Consider the following 13,735-nt stretch of genomic DNA (forward strand, 5'->3'; position numbering starts at 1 on the left):
CTCTCCTTGATTAGTTTTTACACTATTCCTTCTTGCCCTCAGGTGGTTTGGAGAATAGCTTGACTCCCTCTTCTTTGGGGCAGCCCCTGAGATATCGGAACACTGCTATCATGTCTCCCCTTTCCATTAAACTAGAGATAACCAGTTCTGCAACTGTTCATATGTTTTAGCCTCCAGGCCCCTAAGGATCCTGCTAGATCTAGAAAGAAAGGCCAATAAATAATGATTTCCTACAGTTTTGTGCCTATCCCTTACAGTCCGCCCTATTAAACAAGTCATGATTTGATGCAGTATGTATTGGGTGGCCTGGGGTTGGACTAGATGACCTACAAGATCCCTTCCAACAATCTGAACTCTCTATGAAAGAGGCAAAGAATCCCTTTGCATGATAAATATTGCAACATCGCCCTCTGCTGGACATTCCAATAATCAAACCTACATTTTTCTTCCCTATTCTCACATTTACTGTGGTGGGATTTAAAATGTTTCCCATGCCATTTCAATGTTTTGTTTTGTTTTAATAGGAAAATGAGAAGCAGCTCTTTGGAAATGCAAAGGAGATGCATTTGCCAGGCAGAGTTTGTTACAGCTCCATGCTGGGATGAGCTAATGCATAACTTGCAAATAAAAGCTTAATTATTTCTCGGAACACTGGTTTTCCCAAAGTTGGCCACTTTAAAAGATGTGTGGAGTTCAACTTCCAGAATTTCCCAGCCAACATGCTGGTTGGGGAATTCTGGGGGTTGAAGTCCACACATCTTAAAGTGGCCAAGTTTGAAAAAAATATCCTCTTAGAGAAGGTTCCACTATTTTCAGACCAGTGGTGGGATTCAAATTTTTTTACTACCAGTTCTGTGGGTATGGCTTGGTGGGCATGGCAGGGGAAGGATGCTGCAAAATCCCCATTCCCTCCCAATCAGCTGGGACTCGGGAGGCAGAGAATAGATGGGGATGGGGCCAGACAGAGGTGGTATTTGCCGGTTCTCCGAACTACTCAAAATTTCTGCTACCGGTTCTCCAGAATTGGTCAGAACCTGCTGAATACCACCCCTACTTCAGACAACACTTTAAAGTAGAAAACAACAACCCACGGTTTAGCCTACTTCATTTTTGTTGTTCAAACCGAGAACAAGGTTGAATATATCGAGGTAATTTTGGGGTCTTGCTGATACAGAAATTCTGTAACAAATGCCTAACTAAAGAGGAACATGGATAAGCTAAGGCTACCAAATCTGAGCTGCTGAAATCTAGATCAGAGGTCTCCATACTTGGCAGGGATGTCTTAACAGCATTATGTTAAGGCAAAGCAGTGTATTGGGGCCCCTTCGACAACTACTCACAGGAATAAAAATGTAAACGGTCGATAATATTAAACGTATACTTTTTTAAAACCAGTGTTAATTTCTACTAATGCATGTTCGTATTAATTTTAAAATGCAGTAAAATGTAATAAATACGTTGCTGTATTTCTAGGATACAAGGTGCATTGAAGGGTTAACATACACAGATTAGTATCAAGAGCCGAGAGTATCAAGAGCAAGAGCTGAGGTGGCACAGTGGTTAGGGTGCAGTACTGCAGGCCACTTCAGCTGACTGTTATCTGCAGTTCCGCGGTTCTAATCTCACCGGCTCAAGGTTGACTCAGCCTTCCATCCTTCCGAGGTGGGTGAAATGAGGACCCAGACTGTGCTGACTCTGTAAACCGCTTAGGACTGAAAGCCCTATGAAGCGGTATATAAGTCTAACTGCTATTGCTATTGCTATAGTATGGGGCCCTTATGCTCATGGGGCCTCATGGGCAAGACAGCCCTGGTACTTGGCAATTTGGAGACTTGTGGACTTCAACTCCCAGAATTCTCCAGCCAGTGTGGGAATTGAAGTCCACGAGTCTTAAAGCTGCCAAGTTTGGAGAGCTCTGATCTAGAGCAGGGCTCTCCAACCTTGGCAACGTGAAGCCTGGAGGACTTCAATGCCCAGAATTCCATTGCTGGCTGGGGAATCCTGGGAGTTGAAGTCCGCCAAGCTTCAAGTTGCCAAGGTTGGAGACCCCTGCTCTAGAGCAGTGTTTCTCAGCCTTGGCCACTTGAAGATGTCCGGACTTCAACTCCCAGAATTCCCCAGCCAGCATCCGCTGGCTGGGGAATTCTGGGAGTTGAAGTCCAGACATCTTCAAGTAGCCAAGGTTGAGAAACACTGCTCTAGAGGATCCCTAAGTGGGCAGCTAAGAGCTTGGGCATAGATGGCGAACCTTTAAACAGGAACATATGTGCATGTGCCGGAATGCCAGAAACCCAAAGACCAGCTGGCCAGTGCATGAATGACTGTTCTTTGGCTGTTTTCAGGCTGTTTTTCAGACCAAAAATAGCCTGGAAAATGGCCAGTTTTGGGGCAGTTTTTCAGGCCATTTTCAGGCTGTTTTTCAGGACATTTTCCAGCGCTCCGTGTCTGCGAAGACCAACTGGCCAGCATGCATGTGCCAGAAACCAGAAGAACAGCTGGTGGCGGCGCACAGCGAGGGCTCTGCGTGCCACTTCTGGCACGCATACCATACGTTAGCCATCACGGAGCTAGAGAATGTCTAAAATGGGTATATCTCAAAATTGGCAGCGTTAAGATGAATGGATTTCAATTCCCAGAATTCCCCAGCCAGCCATGATGACCTAAGGAATAGAATTTGAATTTATTTCATTTATATGCCGCCCTTTTCCCCGAAGGGAACTCAAGGAAGACTTCTGCTGTCACTAGACTTGTTCTGATTAGAAGTCACCTGTAGATCCACCTGTTTTCTCTTTCACTTTTTCCAGGGGAGGAGAAGAGGGAGTGTCTACCTGGAGCTCCCTTGTAAATCAACCTCTTGCTTAAAAGCAGAAACAGGAACAAGGAAGTGAAGAAGAAAAAAGAGCGAGAAGAACCCGTCACCATAGGCACCACGGAAAAATAGTCCGAGAAAGAGTTGCAAATTATTTTTGTTCAACCAAACTTTCCCAGGAGTCGAAAGCGGTGGGTAGTTGCTTAATAATTCTTCCCTTTTTATCCTAGGGTAGGGGGTGCGTTTCTTTTGCAAGGTGTCTTCTCTGAGTCTTTTTCAACTTGGTTTATTATTATTATTTGTTAACTTCCTCTTCTTTTCCAAGGAAACTTTGCCCTCTACTTCTTTCGCCAGGTGTTGGGAGTTTTGAAGCCCTGGGTGGGGGAGGGGGACAAAGGGGAATCCATTGCAGCCCCTCAGGTTGAAAAGGTAAAGGGAATTCATGTGGGCTGTGCATTTTGAAGGTTTGTTTATTTGTTTGTTTGTTTTTAAAGGAGGAATCTGCAAGTAGGGAGGCTGGAGGAAGGGCTAAGGGTGGTGCAATTAGGAGGGACATGATTGTGAGCCGAGGTGGCGCAGTGGTTAAATGCAGCACTGCAGGCTACTTCAGCTGACTGCAGTTCTGCAGTTCTGTGGTTCAAATCTCACCGGCTCAGGGTTGACTCAGCCTTCCATCCTTCCGAGGTGGGTGAAATGAGGACCCAGACTGTGGGGGCGATATGCTGACTCTGTAAACCGCTTAGAGTGGGCTGAAAGCCCTATGAAGCGGTATATAAGTCTAACTGCTGCTGCTATTGTCTTCCAGAACTTGAGGGGCTGTTACAGAGAAGAGGGGGTCAACCTGCTCTCCAAAGCGCCTGAGAGCAGGAGAAGTTAGCATAGAATACAGCTGGAAGGGAACTTGGAGGTCTTCTAGTCCAGCTCCCTGCTCAAGTAAGAGATCTTATACCATTTCAGACAAGTGACTGTCTAGACTCTTCTTAAAAACCTCCAGTGCCCATGATTTCTGGAGGCAAGCTGTTCCACTGGTTAATTGTCCTCGCTGCTTGGAAGTTTCTCCTTAATTCCAGGTTGCTTCTCTCCTTGATTAATTTCCAACCATTGCTTCTTGTCCTGCCCTCTGGTCTTTTGGAGGTCTTCTATTCCAACCCCCACCCTTTGCTCAAACAGGGGACCTTATACCACTCCAGAGAAATGGTGGTTCAATCTCCCGTGACCTGTCAAAACCGCGGTCCACAAAAGCGCGCTCAACGAAAGCATTTGACGTCATCACAGCGCGACGAAAAAAATTAAAAATTGAAATAAAAATAAAATTAAAGCAAGCCGATTCACATAAAGGTAAGGGTTAGGTTTAGGGTTAGGGTTAGGGTTAGGGTTAGGTTAAGGGTTCGGGTTAGGTTTAGAGCGTTAGGGTTACGTTTAGCGTTAGGTTAAGGGTTAGCGTTAGGTTTAGCGTTAGGTTAAGGGTTAGGTTTAGGGTTAGATTTAGGGTTAGGTTAAGGGTTAGGGTTAGGGTTAGGGTTAGGGTTAGGTTTGGGGGGGTTAGGGTAAGGTTTTCGCTTTATTTTTACATTTATCGATCACAGCGCAATGTTTTCGTCGCGCTGTGATGACGTCACGTACGCGCTTTCGTCGAGCGCGATTTTGTCGTCCGCGGTTTTGTGGTGGAACCCAATCTCCTCTTAAAAACTTCCAGTAACTGGTGGGAATTGATCAAGGAGTGATCTAACCTAGAACCAAGGAGAAATTTCCTGATAGTGAGAATAATAAATCAGTGGACTGTCTTACTTCTAGAAGTTGTGAATGTTTCATCGCTGGAGGGATTTAAGAGTTTGGACCACCATTTTTCTGGAGTGGTAGAGGATCTCCTGTTTGAGCAGGGGGTTAGACTAAAAGACCTCCAAAGCACCGGAGGGCAGGATGAGAAACAATAGTTGGAAAATAAGGAGAAACTTCTTAACAGGGAGGACTTATTAATCAGTGGAACAGCTCGCCTTCAGAAATTGTGGGTTCTTCATCACTGGAGGTTTTTAAGAAGAGAGTCATTGGTCTGAAATGGTCTAGGGTCTCCTGCTTGAGCAGGGGGCTAGACTAGAAGACCTCCAAGGTCCCTTCCAGCTCTATTCTACTCTAATTCTTTCTCCATTATATTCTAACCTCCAAGGCCCCTTCCAGCTCTGTTTTCTGTATTCTAAGACAAAAGCGAGCACAAATTCTTTCACATGAAGTTGGCTCTCTCCATTCAGATGTAGCCTGACCCTCCCTCCTCCCCTTCCAGTCTTATAACAACCTTTCATCATGCATGAACGATTGAACTTGAATGTTTTCCTGTATGTTGTGGCCCGCCAGTGGCCAGTGGACCTGGCAGCAGATTCGGACAGTGAAGAGGTTGGAGAGGAACATGGGCCAGTCCTGGAGTCTGGGGAAGGCTCTGATGAGGGCTCTGTGTTGGAGGTGGAGAGGGGGCCAGAGCCCTATGCCAGTTATCAGAGACAGACATCAGTGAGGCAGAGGAACAGCTGGAGGAACAGTGTGTGCATACACAGAGTTGCCAGAGGAAGGGAACAGCTAAAGAACAGGAATCGACTTGGGAGTAAGGCCACAGGTGGACGATGAATGGTCCCTCCCAGAGGAAATAAAAGAGGAGTGAAAGGGGAGTGGAGTTTGCAGGAGACTATTAGTTCACTTAATTGGTTTGTGACTCTCCAAGACTCCTGGCCAAGTTTTGCCAATATCAGCCTGGCAGCTCTCCAAGCCAGATAAGGTCTGTGACTGTAAATCCTCCCTTGAAAGACTTTGCTGGATGTGAATGAGCAGAATTCACAGGAAATTAATAAAAGGGGTTTTTGTTGGGAGAAGAAGTCTGCTTCGTAGTTTGGGGAGGCCTAGGTCAGAACACCGTGATTCGTGGAAGGGCGATTGTGCCGATTGTCTGTTTTTCCACTCTCCGCAGCTCAGACGGAATCACTGAAGGTGCGCAGAGGAGTGAGATGGGGACTCTGGACAAAAATGTTGCTAACGACATCAGCAACCAGATCAACGATGCTCTGGGCCGTCTGCAAAGCAAGCAGCTCTTCCAAACCACCTGGGATATTGTGGCTTTTGCCATTTTTTTCACCTTCATCGGTAAGCAGAGGGAGGAGAGGAAGAGTTCAGGTGGGAAGCCACATTGCTTCTGGGGTGGCTAATTTGGGTGGGCCTGTGCGGCGCAAATGGTTTGGTGGTGGTGGTGGGGCTTGAGTGCTCAGGAGAAAGATGGCACCCTCCCAAAAGTGTAAATAGAGATTTAGGAAGAAACAAGAGGGACGAGGTCACAAATTAGTTTGGGGGAGCCAAACAGGCACAAGGTGGATCAATGGAAGTGAAAGACCCCCATGGAAACTATTCTACACACTGCCCTTAAAGCATACTGTTTGGCCTGTATAAGAGCCACAGTGGCGCAGAGGTTAGACTGCAGTACTGCAGGCTACTTCTGCAGATCACCAGCTGCCTGCAATTTGGCAGATCGAATCTCACCAGGCTCAAGGTTGACTCAGCCTTCCATCCTTCCAAGGTGGGTCAAATGAGGACCCTGATTGTTGGGGGAAAGAGGCTGACTCTGTAAAACTGCTTAGAGAGGGTTGTAAAGCCCTGTGAAGCGGTATATAAATCTAAGGGCTATTGCTATTGCTATTGCCCTTCCTTCCTTCCCTCCTTCCTTCCTGCCTGCCTGCCTTTCTTCAAATGCAGTATTGCAGGCTAACTCTTCCAACTGCCAGCAGTTCGATCCTGACTGGCTCAAAGTTGACTCAGACTTCCATCCTTCCAAGGTGGGTCAATTGAGGACCCAGATTGTTGGGGGCAAGAGGCTGACTCTGTAAACTGCTTAGAGAGGGCTGTAAAGCACTGTGAGGCGGTATATAAGTCTAAGAGCTATTGCCCTTCCTTCCTTCCTTCCTTCCTTCCTTCCTTCCTTCCTTCCTTCCTTCCTTCCTTCCTTCCTTCCTTCCTTCCTTCCTTCCTTCCTTCCTTCCTTCCTTCCTTCCTTCCTTCCTTCCTTCCTTCCTTTGAATGCAGTATTGCAGGCTAACTCTTCCAACTGCCAGCAGTTCGATCCTGACTGGCTCAAGGTTGACTCAGACTTCCATCCTTCCGAGGTGGGTCAAATGAGGACCCAGATTGTTGGGGGCAAATAGGCTGACTCTGTAAACCTCTTAGCGAGGACTGTAAAGCACTGTGAAGCGGTTTATAAGGCTAAATCCTACTGCTATCCTTCAGCACTATCTCAATATCTATAGCTTCTTTGTCTAGCTGTGTCTGGTGTAATGAAGAGAAGGGCTAGATGGTGACATGATAGCAGTCTTCCAATATCTGAGAGGTCGCCACAGAAAAGAGAGCAGGGGAGGGTCAACTTGAGACTCTAGAAAGAGTGCAGAGAAGAGCAACTAAGATGATTAGGGGACTGGAGGTTAAAACATAATGATGGATAGTTGCAGAAACTGGTCTAGTGAAGAGAAGGACCAGGGGAGACATGAGAGCAGTGTTCCAATATTTGAGGGGCTGCCACAGAGAGGAGGGGTTCAAGCTATTTTCCAAAGCACCCAAAGGCCAGACAAGGAATAATGGATGGAAACTGACCAAGGAGAGATTCAACCTGGAAATAACCTGTCATTTTCTGACAGTGAGAACAATCAACCCATGGAACAGAAGTTGCCTTTGGAAGTTGTGGGAGCTTCATTACTGGAGGCTTTCAGGAAGAGACTGGAATGGGATAGGGCAGTGTTGGTGAACCTTTTCGACACCGAATGCCGAAACGGGAGTGTGCGTGCGTGTGCCGGAAACCAGAAGAGCAGCTGCCTGGGGCGCATGCCGGGAACATGACCTTCTGGTTTCTGGCACACGCATGTGCACCAACCAGTTGGTCTTTGTGTGTGCATGCATGCCACAAACTGGAAGAGCAGGTGGCCTCTGCGCATGCACTCCCGTGCATGAAGACCACCTGGAACCCGGAAGAGCAATGGGTGACGGCTCGTGTGCCCAGAAAGATGGCTCTGTGTGCCACTTCTGGCACGCAGGCAATAGGTTTGCCATCACAAGGATAGGGTAACCTCTGATGGAGCAGAGGCTTGGATTAGAAGACATCCAAGCTCCGTTTGAACCCTGTTATTCTATGTTCTGTGCAATGGAAGCCGGGGTAAAGAAAAGCCAATCTGGTTTTGGATTGGTCATAAATTTAGGGACTGACCCATTTTTTTTTTAATCCCCATACCAGGGATGGTTCTCTTGCTGGGCCTCCTTGCGTTGATCCGATGTTGCTGCTGTGATTGTGATACTCCTAGTTCCTACAAGAAGGTAAACAGTTTCAACAAGGTCATGGCCTAGAGTTGCACATTTAGTGATGGGAAGAGATTCAGGCCGCCAGTTTAGCAGGATGGCTGCTCTGTGTCTGTGTGTGTGTGTGTGAGAGAGAGAGAGGGAGAGACAGACAGACATTGACAGAGACACAGAGACAGAGAGAGAAAGGAAGTGAAAGAAAAAAATAAAAAAGAATGAGGAAGAGAAAGAGAAAAATAAATGAGAAGAAGAGAGAAACACAGAGAGAAACAGAGAGAGAGAGAGAGACAGACAGAGAGACAGAGAAACAGGAAGTCCTCCTTCACTGTACGTGTTCAAGCAGAAATTGGTCCATTGGCCCATCAGAGATGCTTGAATTAACACCGTTATACTGAGCCGAGATCAAAATGCACAGACCTAAATTATCTTTTCCAATGCCAGGGTCCAATGAAAACCCAGCTTTTAGAAAGCATCCAATTTCTTGAGTTTGTGACTCTCACTTGTAAAAACTTTGCTATAACTTCATCCTCTTAAAGTGCATCATAAATTACTTTGGATGGCGAGATGGGTAGCATACAAATTTAGATAAAACATGTAGTCCTCTTTTTTCTCCATACAAAGGGGTAAAAAAATTCAGAGAGGAGACTAGGGTGCAGCAGTTTCAACACCGACCCAATAGTGACCATTAGAGGACCCTGGGGAATAAAATCTTAACTGTTAGTGGGACAAACTTAAATTGGCTTTTCCTGTGCTAACAGAATTTGGCTGGTTACCAACTCTGGAATTGAATTGTGGTTTAGCCTAGGAGTGAATAAATATGATTCCAATTGGAAAAATTTACCTTTTCTCATAGAATGCTCCATTTTCTGATATTCTAACCGTGACACTTTTCCATTACAGGTCAAGAAAGGAAAAGTTGGTATTGATAATATGGGCATGGAGCCTTAAGGCTCCATATGACCAATCGCCTAAGCTTTACTGATTTTCTTCTGCTGTGCTGGAATTTATTGTAAAAAATCCAATTTCTTCTGGGAGGAATTGTGAGACAGATGAACCCTCAAGAGTTTAGATGCGATGATTCTTAGTCCATGATTCTGTCTGCTGTAAGCCGGGGCGAACAATTCAACCATTCTCAATGTTGGCAACTATTGGTTGCTTCTAATCATTAGCAACAAGGAAAGAGCCAACTAAATATGTAGTCCATGAACAATGATAATCCTCTTTTGCAAAGGCTTGCAAGCTCTTAACTTGCGGTCTTACCAGTTGGGTTTTGTTAACTTGTGCTTTAAAAATGTAGTGTATTTTTTATCATCTTATTCCCACCCAGCGCTGATAGCAGAAAAAAGACCAACAACTCAATCAATGCTATAGAAATGGGCTGTTTTTATTGTCCTAAATTGGATTTCTCTACAGAAACTGCCCAGACTTTTTACCAGCTTGGTATAAATTATCCTCTTTGTAAATACAGTGTTTCCCCCAAAATAAGACAGGGTCTTATTTTCTTTTGACCCCCAAATTAAGCGCTTGGCCTTATTTTCAGGGAAAGTCTTATTATTTTTGAGGTGCAGGAGGTGGTGAATGTGGTCACCTCATGGCTGCTGCTGTGTTGCAATATTTTTGGGGAGGGCTTATTTTAGCACATGCACTCAAAAGTCCAATTGGGCTGATTATCCGGGGAGGTCATATTTTGGGGGAAACAGGGTACTGAAAATGTCTTTTGTCAGTTCCGGATGCTTTGTACCAAGGGGGGTGTCCAGGTTTGGCAACTTTTAAGACTAGTGGATTTCAACTCTCCGAATTCTGAGAGTTGGAAGTCGGCAAGTCTTCAAAGGTTGCCAAGATTGGACCCCGCGGATTTATACCTTCTTGTTCTAATATCCCAGATTTGTTACTTTCCCAAGATGGGTGTCCTGATTTTCAATGTAAAATGTAATCTCTGATTATTGTGAACCTCTTATTGTGTAGAGAGGCACTTTCCAATGGTTGTCGAATAAATTTAGATGGCTGTATAAGTGACTGAAGTTTAAAAAATGGTTGCTTTGATGTTCCCCTTCCACCAAAATTTAATAGACCCAACAGAGGGCGGGGAAAATCTGTTTTTTTTCTCTTTTTTTTGCACAAGATTAAAAAACAGCAACTGGCGTGGATCAAGAACCTGGATCCGTCCTTGTCTAGAAAGTGGACTCCTGGGTCATTTTGGCCACATTTAGCCATTCTGGAGCAAAGAGAAATTCATTCCATTTGTCCATCTCTCGTGCAGGTCCCACAACCTCCCCCATATTCCCAAAATCCCATGTCAAAGGTTCTCCTCCAAACACACCAAGCCACGAACCACAATGAGGGAGGTTTATTCCACACACAATATAAGCAGCACAGACTAGGATTCATGTGATGTGTAGCAGCAACTGACTTTGTTACCCAGGACTTTTTCTACTGTTCGGTGGCCAGCGAAGATTCTCTGGAAGACCTGATGAAGCAGCAGCATCTATCGCCATGAGGGCAAACCCATGGCACGCAGACTCCTCTCTGCAGGCATGCCAGCCCTCGCTCCAGCCCAGCTCCACCGCACGTGCGCCTCTGCTTCTCACCAGCCAGATGGTCTTCGGGGGGCACTTAAATTGCATTTTGGGGCCTCGCATGGAACCCCCGCGCCCCATTTTTGGCTTCCAGGTTGGTGCAGGCGGCCTTCTGTCTTGGGCTTGGAAAGCCTCCTGCACCAACCTGGGAGTCAAAAATGGGCCAGGAGGGGTGGGGTGCATGCACGGGGGAGATGCACGCATGACTAGGGGGAGGGGAGAATGTACAGGGTCATGGGGTGTGGGTCGTGTACGCATTGCATTATGGGCGCGCTTTTGGCACATGACAACAAAAAGGTTGGACCATCCCTGGTCTTATCTGGTTCTACAAAATAGGGCAGTGAGGGCTAAACTTTTCTGTTGCTGGGTGCCGAAAGTGCATGCGCGCATACCCATAATGCAATTCAGGTGTGACCTCCCCCATGCCTCGCTGTGCATATGACCTCCATGTGCACCCTGCCCCCTGTGCATGCACGCTCAACCTTCCGTACTTCCCCAGCTCCCCCTCCATGCACAACTCCCCATGCATCCACCACCGCCCCCTGCATGCGCAGACCTGAAAACCAGCTGACCCCCATGTGCGCCCCGCCCCCTGCGCATGCACATGCACCCCTCCACACTTCCCCAGCTCCCCCCAAGCACAACTCCACACGCATTCACCCCCGCCCCCTGCCTGAAAACCAGCTAACTCCATGTGTGTCCCACCCCCTGCGCATGCACACGCAACCCTCCGCACTTCCCCAGCTTCCCCCACGCACAACTTCCCACGCATTTGCCCCGCCCCCTGCATGCGCAGGCCTGAAAACCATCTGACCCCCATGTGCGCCCCACCCCCTGCGCATGCACACGCAACCCTCTGCACTTCCCCAGCTTCCCACCGCCACGCACAACTCCCCACGCATTTGCCCCCGCCCCCTGCATGCGCAGCAGACCTGAAAACCAGGGAGGGCACCCTTGCATGCGGAGTGGAGCTGAGCTGGGGTGACTTGTTCGCCATCGCGGAAATAGGGGGTGACCCATCACCAAAACCCAGCTGTCCCTTTAACGCTTTTCACGCGTTATGGAAGTGAACCGTCACTACGGTGCAAAAGACTCAGGAAGGGGCGGGCAGGAGGGAGAACAAAATCCAAAACGTGACAAGGATTCGCCAAGAAAGGAACACGGTGTGACCCACCCCACAGTTGGTCTTTCTGAGACGAGCCCAAAACAGGGTCAGCAAAGGCTGCGCTTCGTCCCCACTCCTGTTCGTAGCCACTTTCCACTCCCCCACCCCGCCCCCTCCAACGGGGCGTGGTTTGACCAGGGTTTACTGACTCCGCCTAACTTTGATGCCCATGGAAAGAAATGAACGTTACTTTCTAAAGTGCTAATAAATAATGACATTCGGAATACAAAGATGCCGATGGCCTCCTTGCCCATGGAGTGGCAGAATCTGGATGCTCTTCGCAGATAAAAGAGTTTATATCATGAGACCTTCGCAAGAAGAAGAGTGGCTGAAACTGACCGGACCACTCTCTGCGAGAAGATGATCAGTAGGGCCAATAGTTCCAGTAGCCGGAAAACACGGCAATCTGGTGGGGGAAAGAAGAACACAAAAAGGAGATCAAAAGATCTGAATGGGTCAATTGTTCCTCTACATTGGGAGTCTACAAACTTAGCAGCTTTAAGACCTGTGGACTTCAACTCCCAGAATTCCCCAGCCAGCCAAGCTGGCTGGGGAATCCTGGGAGTTGAAGTCCACACGTCTTAAAGCCGCCAAGTTTGAAGACCACTGCTCTACATGGTAGCATTGGACTAGACAAGGAAACGTTAGAAATGCAGGCTATATTGCCAAAAGACGCGGCATCTCCTTCTCCATCCCCAACACAGATTTTTGTAGATGTCTGCACATTTTAATCCAATCAAAACATCATGGAAGGGACCGATAACTGAAGGGCTTGGATGGTAGGACAAGACAATGGCCCCTTGCTTTGCAATGACACTATATTGCCAAAAGGATTCGCTCACCCATTTACACAATCAGACTCAGTTGTAAGCGAATACTTTTGGCAATTATAGTGTATAATCATAAAACCCTATTTTTTGGAGTATAAGAGACACCAAGACTTTGAAGAGGCAATTTAAAAAAAAAAAAGTTTTTGCACTCTGCAGACCTCCCAAAAACGGCCCGTTTTTAGCGAAAATGGTCAGTTTTGTGTAAAAAAAAAAAAGGGCATGCATAGCCTTTAGGAGGCTTGTAGAGTGCTCCTGGGGGCTGGGGAGGCAAAAAACGACCTGTTTTTCACTCATTTCTGCTCTCTCCAGCCCCCAGGAGCACTCTGAAAGCCTCCTAAAGGCTATGCACGGCCATTTGGGTGAAGGGGCGGGGTTTCGGGAGGCCAAAAAATGCTGTATTCAGTGTATAAGACGCACCCAGATTTTCAGCCTGTATTCTGAGGGGAAAAGGTGCGTCTTATACTCCGAAAAATACGGTAATTTATAATAATTATACGGCATTGATTTACACAAGGGTGTCTGTGGGGTTTCGTCAATTCAAGTCATAATTATGGCTGCCTGGGGCTACCAAAGCTCTCTCTCTGTGTGTGTATGGGTGTGGGCGTGCATGCGTGTGCATACAGGTTGAGTGTTGATCACACGATCCCAGCAGAACAATAGGTTCAGAAGAGACCCTCCCTAGTTTCTGGATTGTAAACGAGATTTCGGGGCGCGGTGGAGGATTGCACTTTCAGACTTACAAGTTTCTGTGAATAAGATAAAGGTAAAGATTCACCTCCCACATACTGTATGTGCTAGCACAGTGTTTCTCAACCTTGACAACTTGAAGTCCTGTGGACTTCAACTCCCAGAATCCCCCAGCCAGCTGGCTGGGGAATTCTGGGAGTTGAAGTCCACAGGACTTCAAGTTGTCAAGGTTGAGAAACACTGTGCTAGTCATTCCCAACTCTAGGGGGAGGTGCTCATCTCCATTTCAAAGCCGAAGAGCCAGCACTGTCCGAAGACGTCTCCGTGGTCATGTGGCCGGTATGACTAAACGCCA

General features: G+C 47.1%; 2 protein-coding genes across 2 annotated transcripts in view; one reads left to right on the forward strand and one right to left on the reverse strand.

Moving 5' to 3' along the window:
• Window positions 1-2,866: 2,866 nt before the first annotated feature.
• SMIM22 (small integral membrane protein 22) lies at window positions 2,867-10,138 on the forward strand. Its single transcript, XM_014057066.2, has 4 exons — window positions 2,867-3,000; window positions 5,763-5,935; window positions 8,061-8,140; window positions 9,023-10,138. Exons 2-4 carry the CDS (start codon window positions 5,800-5,802, stop codon window positions 9,068-9,070), a joined length of 264 nt encoding a protein of 87 aa, XP_013912541.2. The 5' UTR covers window positions 2,867-3,000; window positions 5,763-5,799; the 3' UTR covers window positions 9,071-10,138.
• A 1,348-nt stretch (window positions 10,139-11,486) lies between these two features.
• Window positions 11,487-13,735, reverse strand: part of ROGDI (rogdi atypical leucine zipper) — a 30,943-nt gene continuing 28,694 nt past the window's right edge. Inside the window, exon 11 of the mRNA XM_087728706.1 lies at window positions 11,487-12,269. Within this exon, the coding sequence (XP_087584832.1) occupies window positions 12,228-12,269 (42 nt within the window). The 3' untranslated portion in view covers window positions 11,487-12,227. The remainder of the gene's footprint in view (window positions 12,270-13,735) is intronic.

This window comes from Thamnophis sirtalis, unplaced genomic scaffold (genome assembly GCF_051295495.1).
Source record: "Thamnophis sirtalis isolate CommonGarterSnake01/CBP01778 unplaced genomic scaffold, rThaSir2_p1.2 scaffold_14, whole genome shotgun sequence".
Taxonomy (NCBI): Eukaryota; Metazoa; Chordata; class Lepidosauria; order Squamata; family Natricidae; genus Thamnophis; species Thamnophis sirtalis.